Below are 15784 nucleotides of genomic sequence, written 5' to 3'. Positions count from 1 at the left end.
ATAAAAATTCTAGAAGAAAACATAGGAAATAAGCTCCTTGACATGGGTCTTTGGTGATGATTTCTTTGGATTTGCCAACAAAAGATAACAAAGGCAAAAATGAACAAGTAGGATTCCATCAAACTATAAAGCTGCTGTACAGCAAAGGAAAATATCAACAAAATAAAAAGGCAACCTATTGAATGAGAAAAAAATATTTGCAAATCATGTATATGATAAGGAGTTAGTATCTAAAATATATAAAGAACAACTCAAGAGCAAAAGGACAGGAAATCTGATATTAAAAATGGGCAGAAAATCTGAATAAACATTTTTCCAAAGAAGAAATACGGATGGCCAACAGGTACATGAATAGATACTCACCATCACTCACCATCAGGAAAATGCAAATCAAAACCACAATGAGATATCACCTTACACCTGTTAGAATGACTATAATCAAAAAGACAAGAAATAACAAGTATTGACAAAGATGGGGAGAGATGGGAAAATAAACTGGTGGAAATGTAAATTGGTGCAGCCACTTTGGGAAACAGTATGGAGATTCTTCAAAAAATTAAAAAAACAACTACCAATGATCCAAAAATTCCACTTCCGGGCATTTATCTAAAGGAAACAAAAACACTAACTCAAAATGACATATATACTCTATGTTCATTGCAGCATAATTTAAAATAATCTATATATGGAAATAATCTACATGTCCACTGATAGATGAGTTGACAGAGAAAATATGGTATAAATCCAATGAAGTATTTTTTAGTCATAAAAAAATAATGAAATCTTGCCATTTGTGACAACATGCATGGACCTTAAGGGCATTATGCTAAGTGAAATAAGTTAGACAGAGAAAGGTAAATATATGATTTCACTTATATGTGGAATCTAAAACAAAACAAAACAAAACAACAAAACAAGTAACAAAATAACCAATCTGACAGATGGCAGAGAACTGACTGGTAGCTGCCAGAGAAGGGAGGATGGCGGCGGTCAGCACATTGACTGAAGGGCATCAAAGAGAACAAATTTCCATCGCAAAATTAAAAAGTCATAGGGGAATAATGGACAGCATGGCAACCACAGCTAGTAATACTATATTGCTCATATAAAAGTTGTTAAGTATATCTTAAAAATCCTCACCATAAGAAAAAGGTTTCTACAACCACGGATGGTGATAGATGTTAACTCAACTCACTGTAGTGATCAATTTGCAATACATAGAAATAGTGAACCATTATATTGAGCATATGAAACTAATCCAATGTTGAATACCAATTATACCTCAATTTTTAATAAAAGAAAGAAAGGGAAAAGAAAAGGAAAGAGAATGAAGTTGGGCCCCTACATCAATATATATAATGACATACCATTTGGCCATTAAGAAAAATAAAATACTGATACGTGCTACAATATAGATCAACCTTGATAATTATGGTAAGTGAAAGAAAACAGGTTGCAAAAAGCTACATAATATACGATGCCATTTATGTGAAATGTCCAGAATGGACAAATTCATAAAGACAGAAAATAGGTTAGCACTGGCAGGAGTTGGGAGACTTGGGGAGTAATTTTTAATGAGTGCAGAATTTCTTTTTTATAAAGATTTTATTTATTTTTGAGAGTGAGAGGGAGTACACATGCACCTGAGCAGGCAAGGGGCAGAAGGAGAGGGAAAGAGAATCCCAAGTGGACTCCTTGCTAAGCACTGAGCCTGACTCTGAGCTAGACTGAAGGACCCTAAGATCATAACTCAAGTCATAATCAAGAGTTGATCACTCAACTGACTGAGCCACCCAGGTACCCCCAGGTTTCTTTTTTTAAGGTGGTAACAGTGTTCTGAAATTAGTGGTGATGGTAGCAACAGAAAACATGGTATGAGAAGTAAGAGAAAATACTTCTTCAATGAACTTTTTTTTTTAATGAGAAACACCATATTTAATATACAACTTTATGGAAGGCACCCCCTGTTTTAGAAATTTAAAAAACATACTTCCCGGTTAAAGGAATAAAGTATTTAGGAGGAGGTATTACCTCAAACTGGTATTTCTGTTTCTCTTGTATTCTTTCATTGGTTGACTAATATAGTCATCCAGCCTCACTTGTTCCACAAATATTTATTCAGCACCTATCCATATATACTGGCCCTCATCTCATGTTAGTAATATTTTAAAAAAGCAGAACAAGATAATTACTAAGATTAAAAATGAGGAAATTCATTTGTTGAGTCCCTCACACTGTCCCATCACTGCTTTTTAACATAATTGTGGGCTATTTAAAGAAGGGTCTTCAAGGTATAATTTATCTATATTTTATGAGGCCAAGTTGAGAGATTGCTCATTGCACAACAAAGGCAGAGGATTTCGTGGAAGGGGTGGCAGGCAATAACCAGTATGAAAAAATGAACAAACCTGAAATGTTAATGATGAACAACAATGCAAGTGTTTGGCAGCAAATTAATATCCTGATCATAACTGGATAGACTAAATACATATATCAAGGATAAATTACTGATCTTCAGAAACATCCAGTGAGGGTTTAGTGCTTAGTACAGAATTTAATCTCTGGTATAATATCTAACAGCATAATTTAGTTCTTTGAAAACACACACAGGCACACACACACCCTTTCATGATGCCCCTGAATTTGAGATTTAACCTCTGAACCCTAAAGCAAACTTTGTTCTGTAAAGGGATCACTACTATAGCTATAAAGTAAAAACAAACAAACAAACAAAAAAAACCAAAAACAAACAAACAAACAAACAACAACAACTAGCTAGTGTGGTACATAAAATACATGTCAGCTAGGAGGTAAATGGCCTGTGCAGATTAGAGCCTACTCAGTGCAAGGTGCTCCCTGGGTGGACAATGGAATCTGGCCTTCGCTAGCACAGGGATTTCTGCAGAGAGAAATGTAGTAACACGAAAGGTAACAATGCATGAGAGACCATGGTCGAACTGTTACAGCCACAGGTAGCTCAGACACTCTAAATGTGATAATTGCCAGTTTTTAGGGCTTTAGTGTGTCATACAAAGGGGTCAAATTCTGGGAAAATGACCTAGAAAAAGAGGTCCAGAGAGAGGGATTTGGGGTCAACAAACTACCCTGAATCACTTCAAATCACTGCCCTATGAAGAAAGGGCCAATCCTGCCTATTTTAGAGAAGGCCTAGAGAGCGCTATTTCAAGTGAGAGGAGGAAGTACTGAAGAAAAGAAAAGGTGACTTTTTGAATTTCTGTAGCTACCGTTTTTCCATTATTTCATCAAATCATACTATGTAATGTTCAAAACTCTATTATGCTTACCAGAGGCAAATGCATGGCAGGACACAAAACGTGCACATGTAATCCCACATTTAATCAAGGCCATTGCTCTCAATAGTTGGTTCCCTAATCCAGTAAAGTTACAAAAACACCCAATTTCAGCCTGATTCCCTATATGGTTGTATTTTTCCTTGGTGAAAGTGGTCAGCAAAGAATAGGAAAGGAATTGCACATATGCTGGTCTACTAGTCTCTTAGGTGGCTGCAGACAAGTTACTACAAATTTGGTGGCTTAAAACACACAAATTCATTCTCTCACATTCAGAAGGCTAGAAGTCTAAAATCAAGGTCTTAGCAAGGCTGTGCTCACTGTGAAGGCTCTAGAGGAGACTCTGTCCTTGTCCTTCCAGCTCTTGATAGCTGTTGGCAATCCTTGATATTCCTTGGCTACATCACTACAATCTCTGCCTCCATGGTCACATTGTCTTCTCCTCCTTGTGTCTCCTCCTCTGTCTGTTAGGAGGACCCCTGTCATGGATTAATGGTCCAACTGCATACTCTGGATGATCTCACCTTGAGATCCTTAATTTACAATAAAAAAGACACTTTTCCCAAATAAGGTCACATTTACAGGTTGTAGGTGGGTAAGACATTGGGTGAGTTACCATTCAATCCACTAGAGGTAGTCTATTAGATTTTGAATTCTGAACCATAACTGAATATGTATCTACTATAATATCATAACCTCTCAAACAAAAACTCTTGAGAAAGAATGGACAGTGACATAATTAGAGTGATTCCTTAGAGTTGACACTTTCTGCCGGTCAGAAATTTCCCCCTTTTTCAAAGGAATGAGGACACCTGATTGTTCACCAAAACTTCAGTCAAACGTAAAGCACAGTTAAGAGTGGGTAAGGAGGTAAGACTTAATCCTTGTTTTCTAAAAATTAAGCTGGAAAAACAATAAAAATCATTTTAACATTTGTTGACTGAATTCAGTGAAACAGAAGTGATAATATTTTAGTAACTTGTTATTTTTTAGTTAATATCCAAAGTGTTAATTTTTAACTTTTTTTAACTTTGGTGACTTTTTTTTTAAAGATTTTATTTATTAATTTATTTGACAGAGAGAGAGAGAGATCACAAGTAGGCAGAGAGGGAGGCAGGCAGAGAGAGAGGGGGGAAGCAGGCTACCCGCTGAGCAGAGAGCCCAATGCGGGGCTCAATCCCAGGACCCTGAGATCATGACCTGAGCCGAAGGCAGTGGCTTAACCCACTGAGCAACTCAGATGCCCCAACTTTGGTGACTGATTAAGGTGACTGATTAAGTACTGTCTGATTAATAATCTTTGGACCCCCATCTGGTCTTGTTTTCCAATTTTCAGGTAAACAGTATTCTTAAAATATTCTTGATTTTTTAAAAATCTGCACATTTCATTCATTTAGTCATTAACTCTCTGTCAGTCATGTAGACCCCAAATTGGATGGTGGGATGAGTGGAAGAAGAAATACCTAACAAAACCATAATTAACTGGTATCTGTACAATAATAGATTTCATAGAAGGGACAGAAAAAAAATAAAAGGACAATTATGTTGTATACCTGTGAATTTCAATTATTAATTATACCAGAACTCACAACTATACACATCACTAAGAACCCATATAGCATGGCCATATCTGCCTAGTTCTTAATGTTTATATTATAAGATCTTCTAGAGACTTTGATTATCACCAATAATGTCTTTGTAATACTATACTAAGTGACAGTACCTTTCAGAAACTTAGCAAGGCTTGGTTTAAATGCTTCTAACTATTCAATGAGAAAAATGTACTCCTTTATTGAGAGTCTAAGCCCTGCCTTGATAAGTGTTTTCAGTTTTACTGTCCAAATATTTCTTAATTGATTAAGTTTTAATTGATCTAAATATTCACAAATTATTTATCCAAACAATCATCCATCAACATTTTATTGCTCAGAAACAAAAGTTAGCTTATTTAAACAGACTTGCTAATTAAAAATAAGTCAAGCCAGTCATGGGTTTGGCCATCTCTCAAACCCCCAGTAATTGTTCGGATTGACTGCACATTTAATTCTTTGGCTATGAAAGATACACTAATTATTGAATATTAAAAGCAATGAACATTTGAAATTTACTGTGAAGAGAAGCAATAATCAAGGCTGAAAAACCAGGTTGCCAAGAGCCCCAGTTTGAACATGGTGCAATATTCTAAATTTAATACATTTTTCTAGTTTTTATTACCATCAGCACTGCAGTTGTCAGAGGGTGTCCAAGTTAAGGAGAACTCAGACAAAGCTCACTGTGGCAGCAATAAGAAAGATCTATTTCTTTTTTTTTTTTTTTTAAAGATTTTATTTATTCATTTGACAGACAGAGATCACAAGTAGGCAGAGAGGCAGGCAGAGAGAGAGGAGGAAGCAGGCTCTCCGCGGAGCAGACAGCCCGATGTGGGGCTCGATCCCAGGACCCTGGGATCACGACCTGAGCCGAAGGCAGAGGCTTCAACCCACTGAGCCACCCAGGCGCCCCAGAAAGATCTATTTCAATGAGAACATCTAATCAGCTTCTGTTCATCAGTGAAATATTTTCACCATAAAAAATGTTGGCTGCCACTTAATTGCTAAAGCTAAATGAAATTAACCTTAGAATGGATTGGTTTATTGAGTTACTTTACCCTTGTAGATACACTGCTTGAGGTCATAGGAAGGCCAAAATGGAGTGGCTTCTGCACCTAAGGGACCCCTTCACTTATCATCTCCATCCTTCTTCTTCTTCTTCTTCTTCTTATTTTATCACCTTTTCCCTCTTCAATCTCCTTCTCCTTAATGTAGATTCAGGAGGTAGTGTAGTGTACAAGTCTGGTTTCTTTTCCCACCTCAGACAAGGTACCAACAGAGATCAGCATTGGTAACATTCAAGGGCTTCCTTCAAAGAACATCATCTCGCCAGTGGCCAAGACAACACCAGTTTCTCTACAGGCAACTGGATTTTTGTTACATGATTTAATTTTACCATAAGCAATCTGGAGATACTTATGTATGAATTATTGTCATCCATGACCTGAGATGATGAAGAGTGTTAAGACTTTTTGTTCTGAAGATCTGAATTAATGTAAAACACCTAATCCTCTAGGATGAAGGCCCCAAACAATGTTTACGAAGCAATCAAGTTTGATGGGCTAAAATCTAGAGTTACTGTATTATTCCCTTGGAAGCTCTTCATAATAAACTATATTTAAAGAATCTTTTTCACGTGTAGAGGAGGAATTATATGGGAGTAAGAAAGCTTATAATAATATGTCATTTACTGCTTGGGGACATACAGTTTACAAACCCAGGGTTATTTACCATAAAATCTCAATATTCAGAATGTTTTATAACCTACTTATAATAAATTGAGAATTTGCATTTTAACTTTTAGAGCAGAAATATTGTTATTAATTATTCTCATTATGGAACCTGAAACCAATTATATTAAAATTAAAGTCACAAATGTATGCATAATTGCACTACACAACATTATGCTTTTAGATGTTAACAGTAAATCAACATCATGATGACATCAAGGAAGCTTACAACTAAAAAATCAAAAACAAAAAAAATTAATGTTGGAGATACTATATTAAAGGTTACAAAACACATTAAAAATTCCAAGTTTGTGTCTCTAAAGGAAACATGTTATCACCCACCCAAATCTATGTTTGAACATGAATTCCACTAGGAAAGTTTAATTTTAGGTATCATGAGGGAACCACACTTGACAAATTCCATGTAATGGGTATCTGCTCAGGAATTAGGAGGTCAGGTCCCTAAGGTTTCCCCTCCTCCCACTGCAACCTCAGTGAAAGTTCTCTCATTTCACTAATTCTCAGATTCTTCACCTGTGAAATAAAAATACCCAGCCTCTGCACCTAGTTCAGTGCACCCTTGCTTGCTTCTGCTTTAGATCCACCTTGATTTATAAGAAAACATCCCTTCATCTTTATCTAACACTTCTTAGTTTCAAGTCTATTTTTATATTTTGTATAAATTCATCTATAAGACAATCTTGGGTTATATTAAGAACTAAACAGGACAATGCTTTCAAAGTCCTTAGCATAAAATCTGATAGTGTAATAAAATTATAATAAATACTATAATAATAGCTAACATTTATTAAATCCTTAGTGTGTACCAGACAATGATGTGGGAATTTTAATGGGATTAATTTATTTGACCCTTACAACAAAGGAGGTATGGTTATTAACCCCATCTTATGGAGAAAGAAACTGAGGCAGAGAGAAGTATCTTGTCCAGGGTCACAAGGCTATAGAAGGGGCTGAATTTCAAAGCAAGGAATTTAACTCCAGAGCTTGTGATCTTATCCATTATACCTAAGCTGTTAATAAATGTTAGTTATAAACTGATGGTTACCAGAGGGGAGATAGGAACAGGGATGGGTGAAATAGGAATTGATTTTTTAAATTTCTGTCTCTCAATCTTTCTATACACATATATATATACACACATTATATATGGCTTTTGCATTATATATTACTTTAGAAATATAAAAAATTTAAACTTTCCAATGTAAACTAAGTGTCTACTTACATTTTTTTGAAAGTTGAAAAAAAAAGAATGCAGAAAAATAAACAAACGATTATTATTTTTATTTTAAAAAGAAAAGGGAGGGAAAGAGAAGGACAGGGAAGAAAAGACAGAAAGAAAAGTAGAGAAAGTTATTTTATAGCTTTCTCAAGCAAGAAAATATTCTGGGACTTTGTATATGCTGCATAATTTAGTCTTCATAACAACCCTAAGAGCTAACTATGGTTATCTTCCCAATGTCGATGAGATGTCTGAATTTTAGAAACATTACAGACACCAAAAGTGAAGCGGAACAATAAATAGCACTCTATTCCACTTAAACTTGGGCAATATAATATCTTAGCTTCTCGAACCCACATAATCAATTGTTAAAAATAGTTTTATGATTATTTTTCTAAGTATATAAGTATGTCATATAATTTACTTTAAAAACTAGATGTCCATATGTCTGAGAAAAAAATGCCCTACTGAATTACCATGCACAATGACTCTCGAACAGATTTAACTTGGGATACTCGTCTGCAGGGAGTGGGCGGCGAGAATGATGAGGCTGTAGCCCTTCATACTGCATAGAAGCCTCTTGAAATAGCCCCACCATTAAGCGGTGGAAATAATGAACTGAAATTCCCTCCATTCCTGCCTTATCTTCTGATTCAGCTGTCTATGTAAGAATGAAGGATCATTCAACTTGCTTTTTTCCTTGGATGGAGGGAAGATTAAAGCAAGGCTATTCCTAAAATATTGTACTGAAAAGCTAAGTATACTCTGCCAAGTTTTCAGGAGTCGGATGACATGTTTGACGTATTCCATGCATGAACAATATTTTTTTAGGCTAAAGCCTCCTGTCCCAACATATACCCTTATCTGGAATAACACATCAGTTGTCTTCCACATAATATCTTCCACCTCAGGGTGGAAATGCTTGCACCCACTTCCAAAACACTCTCAAAGGATCATCAGAAAGTCTTTGAACTCAGTGGTTCAAATCATGACCCAAATATGGCCTGATGAGTTTAACATCCACTCTTACTTGTTTAACAACTATTATTGCAAGTTTACTAAGGTCTGGGTACTGGGTAGACTCCTATAAAAAAAATTTTTTTTCAAAGATAATATTCATTTATTTGAGAGAGAGAGACAGTGCAGGTGCACGAGTGGGGAGACAGCAGAGGGGGAGGGAGAGGAAGAGAGAGGATTCCAAGCAGATATTTGATGTGGGACTTGATCCCACAACCCTGGCATCATGACCTGGGCCGAAATCAAGAGTCTGACACTTAACTGACTGAACCATGCAGGTGTCCCAACCCTGATAAATTAATCAATGAGGTTTTGTAGCCCTTGGTATAATAGAAGGAGTAAATAGTGAAAGGTGTATAGTAGTCTTATGACAGCAAGAAAAATGAATGCTAATGGCTTAATATTGCAGGAGAACTGAAAAACAAAATGTGATCCAAATTGCATTACAATAATGTATGCTCATGAAAATGTCCCCATCTCATCAAGAGTGACTTAAATTATGCTATGCCTTTTTAATAAGGAAGGATTTTCAGCCTAACGATATTGAATGAAAAAAATGGTGGGGAGGAGTAGGTTCTGAAAGGAATCATCTCCATTAACGAGACTTTTTGCTTATGTGAATTAATTCATTCTTTAAAAATGCTAAATACAAGAGACTATCAAATTATGTCTACATAGCAGCATTATAAGATTTAAAAATCATCCATAAACAATGTATACCTTATAAGATTGTCATATAGATGAATTTATATAAAGTATAAAAATGAGACTTGAAGCTATGTCACGATAAAGATGAAGTCATGTTTTCTTATCAAGGGTGCACTGAACTAGGAGCAGAGGCTGGTTTTCCTTGGCTATCACTTATTTACTGTGTAAATAACCATGAGTAATTCAGTTACTCTAATCTTAATTTGCATTTTTAAAATGATATAGGCCAGGAATATTTTAAGTTCTGTTTCAGCCATAAAATCATATGATTAAAAATGAAGTATTTTAACTTGCACATTAGGGTGCAGTAAGTATCATCAGAAGACAATATTTTTTCCCCTCGCTCATTATGAAGATGTTTGGGGTGAAAGCAATTAGTAACATTAGAGATGCCATTGTCATGCTTCCCCTTACATCACTGAAGAAAAGTATTTTATTCTAAACTACTTAAATAGGTTTTTGAATAAAGGCATCATCTTTTTATAAAATTAATGTTAAAAGGATAGGAAGAAAAAAGTCTAGAAACTGCAGAGTTAAGATCACTTAGGCTGGATTCTAGAAAATGATTAAAATATAAAGGGTATGAGTTTATAAAAATACATCATCCCTCAAATAATTTTATACATATATTTTCTTTTTTGTGTCACTAAAGAGGAAACAAATTAAGGAAATCCTTTATTCATACATATAAAGTCTCCTAGACTTTGCAGACAAGCTAGTCTCAATTCTCTTGGAACTTAGACTCTATTGCAGTGATTAAACGATGAGGGAAAATAAATACACAAAATCATGCTAGGTTGTATTAAGTCCTAATAAACGAAACAGAGGATGTTATATAGAAGTAGAAGGCTGGAAGAAGGTAAGCAGAAGAGAAAAACAGAAATGATGGGAATCCCTTCTTAGGTTAGACAGGGTGATGTGAAAACTTTCTCCTAGGAAGAAGCTCTACCTACATTTAGAAGGAAGGATCATGAAAATGAGCATGTAAAGTATCATGAGAAAAGCATGTAAAGCAAAGGGAATGAAAGTATCAAGGCTCCAGTACAAAAGAGAGGTTCTCATTTTCAAGAAATTAAAATGAGCCCATGGTAATGAATTTGAGATTTATTCTAGGGCAGCAGAATGCATAAAACAGCAAAGTGGAATGATCTCATTTACATGTTTAAAAGATGAATCGGCCTGCTTTATGACAAATGGTTAAAGAAGATGTAGAGAAGTTGCATAGAGACCAGGTAGGAGGGGTATGGAAGAAAAAAATAATACATCTTGATTTTACCAAGCCATTTGGCAAAGATTCTCACTACTTAAAGAATACATAGGAGAAACTGGGGTCCAACTACAGTATGTGTGGGAAAATGTGTAGCTAACTGAACAAGAATATGCAAAGAATATTGATTTAAAAGTTCAGTCTCATCTTGTCTCAGTGGAAGTTCTGTGTTGGCATGCTGCCCTGCCCTGGTCAACATGTTGTATCAATTATTTGAATGTACACATGCTTATCAAATTTTCTGCTGACATTAAAGTAGGAGGACAATCAATATGTCAGATTAAAAAAAAGATATAAAACAATTTCAACTGCGAGGGAACAAAGGGTCACCACTCAGAAGGTGAATTTAATAGGGGTAAATATAATATGCTGAATTTAGGTTAATAAAATAACATGGTTGGGTAGCTTGGGATTAATAGACATTCATAAAAAATCAATCCTCAGATTTTATAGGACTGTATGTTCAAAATAAGGTTACAATGTGAGACTGGGGCTTTAAAATAAGATGAATATCAATGTCAGCTGCATTCACTGAAAAAGAAGTTCACATTGTGGGCTACTGCTTTTCCAACTGTCCTCTGCAAAGGTCAGGGCGCATGCATAGAATTGGGTGCATTTTGATATGGTCACAATTTAATAGATAAATTGTCATGAAGAAGATGGTTGTAGATTTACTGCTTGGAGAAGACAACAATTAAACATGATCATGTTTTCACGTATTTGAAGCCTAACCAGAATCCTAGAGCAAGGCTTGGGAGTTAGAATGATGGAAATTCAGATATTTAGCTCAATTTTAAGAACACGATGTTGGGTTTGTTTTTATAGTTTTGAAAAAGTAGACCAGTCTACCATGGGTCAGAATGCTTTGTGATGAATAGGTAAAATTCTTTTTAGAATTTTTTTTTTTACGATTTTATTTATTTGACAGAGAGAGAGAAATCACAAGCAGGCAGAGAGGCAGGCAGAGAGAGAGAGGGGAGGAAGCAGGCTCCCTGCGGAGAAGAGAGCCCGATGCGGAATTCGATCCCAGGACCCTGGGATCATGACCTGAGCTGAAGGCAGAGGCTTTAACCCACTGAGCCACCCAGGCGCCCCTGATTTTAGAATTTTTAAGGCTGAACAATAATCAGTCATGGATTCTTAAGGTACCAGGTTGCCTATATTACCCATTAAGTGGGATAAGCAAGGTGGGCTCCAAACACTGGTCCTCAGGCCAACTCAGCCACAAAACGAGTGTTAGAGCTTTTCCTTAGGCTAATAGAATGTAATTAAATGACAACCCTCAAACATGATATTCTGTCTTTTGGATAGTTTTGGTAGTAGAAATGCCTGGACTCTTAAAAAAGGATAGTCTTAACAGTTGGTAATTTGTTTCTCCAAATGTTATAAATTAGAAAGATAGGCTTGGTAGTGCTATGACAACCTTTATTTTTTGTTGTTACTACTGCAATCTTAAAAATTTCTTCTATGAATTCCAAAAATCAAAGAAGTAATCTCACTGAATGCAGAGACCACCCTACTCCGAGAATCAAAGAGTCTAAGAATATTTTTCAAAAGGAACCTAATGAAATTCACTTGTCATTCCTAAAAAATAGGTAAAGGTATCAAACTTGCATTAAACCAAGAGAAAGAGTTTGGTTCTATAACACTCAATTGGACATATTATCCTTCTATTATTCTGCATACCTAAGAATATTTGGAAGATTCTATTAGGAAATATTCACAAACAAAATGATCTTGGAATCCTATATATATCTAATACTCAGAAAACTCATTTCTTAACTAGTAAAAATGCCACCTGATGGCAATAATAGATCTAGTACTGGATATTAGATATATTTGATGTTGAGTTCCTAGAGAGGATTTTGTTAATGAGAATATTCTACAGTGTTACTGCCAACAGACTTTGTAATTATGAAACCTTTGACATTAATGCACTGCTGTATGAGTTGGGATTTTACACAAGGAAATGTATAAGCATATGCAAATACAAAAACCCTTAAAATTGTAGCTGAACATCAACGCTCAAAGACATCCATACTCAAATGTGTACTCACTGTTCTTGCCTGTGGATTTAATTTTCAACTTGCTATTTCTAAATTCCACTTTCTTTGATATGTTCATGAACTTTTATTAGATGATGGTCTTAAGATATGGTGATTTATTTTTTAAATGTTCTAAACTGAAAGTATAAAAGGTATAATGTAGAAGCTAACACTTTGTCTCTACTTTTTGTTGTTAATCTAGTGGTTTTAAAAATTTTCCTAATTTAGGGGCGCCTGGGTAGCTCAGTGGGTTAAGCCGCTGCCTTCGGCTCAGGTCATGATCTCAGGGTCCTGGGATCGAGTCCCGCATCGGGCTCTCTGTTCAGCAGGGAGCCTGCTTCCCTGTCTCTCTCTCTGCCTGCCTCTCCGTCTACCTGTGATTTCTCTCTATCAAATAAATAAATAAAATCTTTAAAAAAAAATTTTCCTAATTTATAAAACAAGAAAAAAACTGGAGAATTATAGGATTAATAGACTACCAACTTTTTTTTGAAACTCTGAGCTTTATGATTAAATACTTCTCAAATTGACTATTACTGGCAGTTCAATTGCTTGCTTATACACACTCTATAATGTGTGTGGGTTTATGTGTGTAATTTCTAGCTATGTAAATTTATGTATAAATTTGAGTGCGTGTGAACTGTACAGAGAGTCTCATAACAAACTATCAAATAATCAAACTGTATTCAACCTTTTAAAAGCAGAATACATCTATCTAGTTAGATTTACAATTTATCCTATTAACAAGATATTTCCCAAATACGAAAATAAGGTGAAGATCACATAACAAATTAAAATCTGTTTGATTAAAAAAAAAAACAAAAACTGTTTTAAAGGCTTAATGGTACCAAAACTCAGTTACATTTGCAGCATGATGTAATTGCTACTTACAGGCAAACTGAAGCTTTGCTTCTCTGCTAACAATTGTTCCAAATGAGTTTGTTGCTATGCACTGGTACGTCCCAGTATCTTGGGTTTTATTGGGGTTATTGATCAACAAGCTGCCTTCAACAACACTGTAGCGGAAATCCACACCAATGTCAACATCTGTTCCATTTAATTTCCACCTATAGTATAGAAATGCCGGTAGGTAAAGCCTTGTAATATTAATCAATATTTCTGAATCACATAAAAGATATAAAAACTATCAACAGCAGGAAATATCATCTGTGACTTTCTCAACCATGGAAAAAAAAAAGAAAAGAAAGAAAGAAAGTATTCAGCAATGGTTGACAACTGCCATGGAAAGAGCATGTCTGTTACAGTAAACAATGATATTAAAATTTTAATACCTCCTTTTTTGGCTAATCTGATACTACACACACTTCACTTTTTTTTTTTTTAATCCCCATTGCATCTTGTATAACTTTCTTCAAATAGGGTTTCTTAGCCAAAGTCCTTTTTCTAGTTTGAAGTTAATCTTTTTTTTTTCCTCCCTTCTCCAAGTTTGTAGTTATTCTTTAAATGGGTCTATACAGATGACAGAATACACCACTTTCAGGTAGATTGCTTAGTATTTGATGAAATTGCAGCAGAGTTGCTTTGATTTGGTCCTTAATATGACTGAAATGGCTAACTGCAAAGCAAAGGAACTCTATTGATCTAGAGCTGTCTTAGGGACCAAACTAGTCTTAACCATGGATCACTTTGAGGATCTTCTTAGTAATGGCACTCAATCATCAATCAGCCATCCCAGTAAACTGAGATCAGGTAATTAGGTAACAGAGGCAAAGAGAGTTTTGTTGTTCTTCTCTTTGTTTCCTTGAATCATCTATTGTATTTTGCTCTAGTGTTTGGCCCTATAAATACATTTTACCGGGACTCACACATTTAAACAGTAAAGCTTTACTAACAGGATCTACTTCTTTCTCTTTTTCTTTCATCTTCTTCTTCTTCCTCTTTTTTTTTTTTTTGCAGCCAATAACATTCTAAAAAAGAGCTTATTTTAATAAAATTGCCTTCCTTTGAATACTTAGGAACTTTTAAGCTAATATAATTCAGTGACTATGTATCTTATTTTTTTCTCCCCTTCCCTCCCAAGTTCTACACAAATACGGGGTAATAGTTGAAACTTCTGAAATATCAACAGTCTCACAGTAACATTTACATTGAGAGACCAAAAAATAAGAAAACACTGAAGTACAAAGGAAATTGGTAAGAAACAATAATAAGACTAAAGAATGAGAGACTTCCATTTTAATCTCCTTCAATCAGTAAAAAACAAACAAAACCCATTAAAAATGTATATTTGGGGCGCCTGGGTGGCTCAGAGAGTTAAGCCGCTGCTTTCAGCTCAGGTCATGATCTCAGGGTCCTGGGATCAAGTCCGGCATTGGGCTCTCTGCTCGGCAGGGAGCCTGCTTCCTCCTCTCTCTCTCTACCTGCCTCTCTGCCTACTTGTGATCTCTGTCAAGTAAATAAATAAAATCTTTTAAAAAAATGTATAATTGTACATACACGCTCATTGTGCATCCTCTCATAACATTCTGGAGTATTATGGCTTCTGCGTACATGTAAAAGGATTTAAATGAAAAAATGCAAGGCAGTTTGTTTCAAGATTTTGGATATTTGGTATCCACAAAACAGAAGTTTAAGGAGGATTCTTTTCTTTCTGTCAAGATCTCTCTCATACTTCAAGGTCAATTTTAAATCACACCTCTTCCAATGAAGTCATTTTCTATATTCCTACTCAAAATTAATCAAAGTTTTCCACAATCTCCTACAGGAGTCTCTCTGCTCTATTACAGAGCAATTCCGCCTTCACTGTAGATAATTTGCCTAGATCTCTTTTGCATTGTCCCTTTAGCAATCTAGACCTTGACACTTTCCTTGTGCTCAATAAATGTCTGTGGAACCTGACTACATATTTTACTTCTC

The 15784-nt window shown here is 35.4% G+C and overlaps 1 protein-coding gene across 5 annotated transcripts in view; it reads right to left on the bottom strand.

Annotated features, from left to right (window-relative positions):
* Nucleotides 1-15784, bottom strand: part of CNTN4 (contactin 4) — a 936335-nt gene that overhangs the window by 301000 nt on the left and 619551 nt on the right. For all 5 annotated transcript variants that reach the window (XM_004738394.3, XM_013053943.2, XM_004738395.3 and 2 more), the window contains one exon: nucleotides 13799-13974. In XM_004738394.3, coding sequence (XP_004738451.1) covers nucleotides 13799-13974 — 176 coding nt within the window. The remainder of the gene's footprint in view (nucleotides 1-13798; nucleotides 13975-15784) is intronic.

This window comes from Mustela putorius, unplaced genomic scaffold, assembly GCF_011764305.1.
Source record: "Mustela putorius furo isolate JIRA1106 unplaced genomic scaffold, ASM1176430v1.1 tig00003850_pilon_pilon_pilon, whole genome shotgun sequence".
Lineage (NCBI taxonomy): Eukaryota > Metazoa > Chordata > Mammalia > Carnivora > Mustelidae > Mustela > Mustela putorius.
Note: the sequence above shows the minus strand (reverse complement) of the source record. Positions and strands in the feature narration are given on the sequence as shown.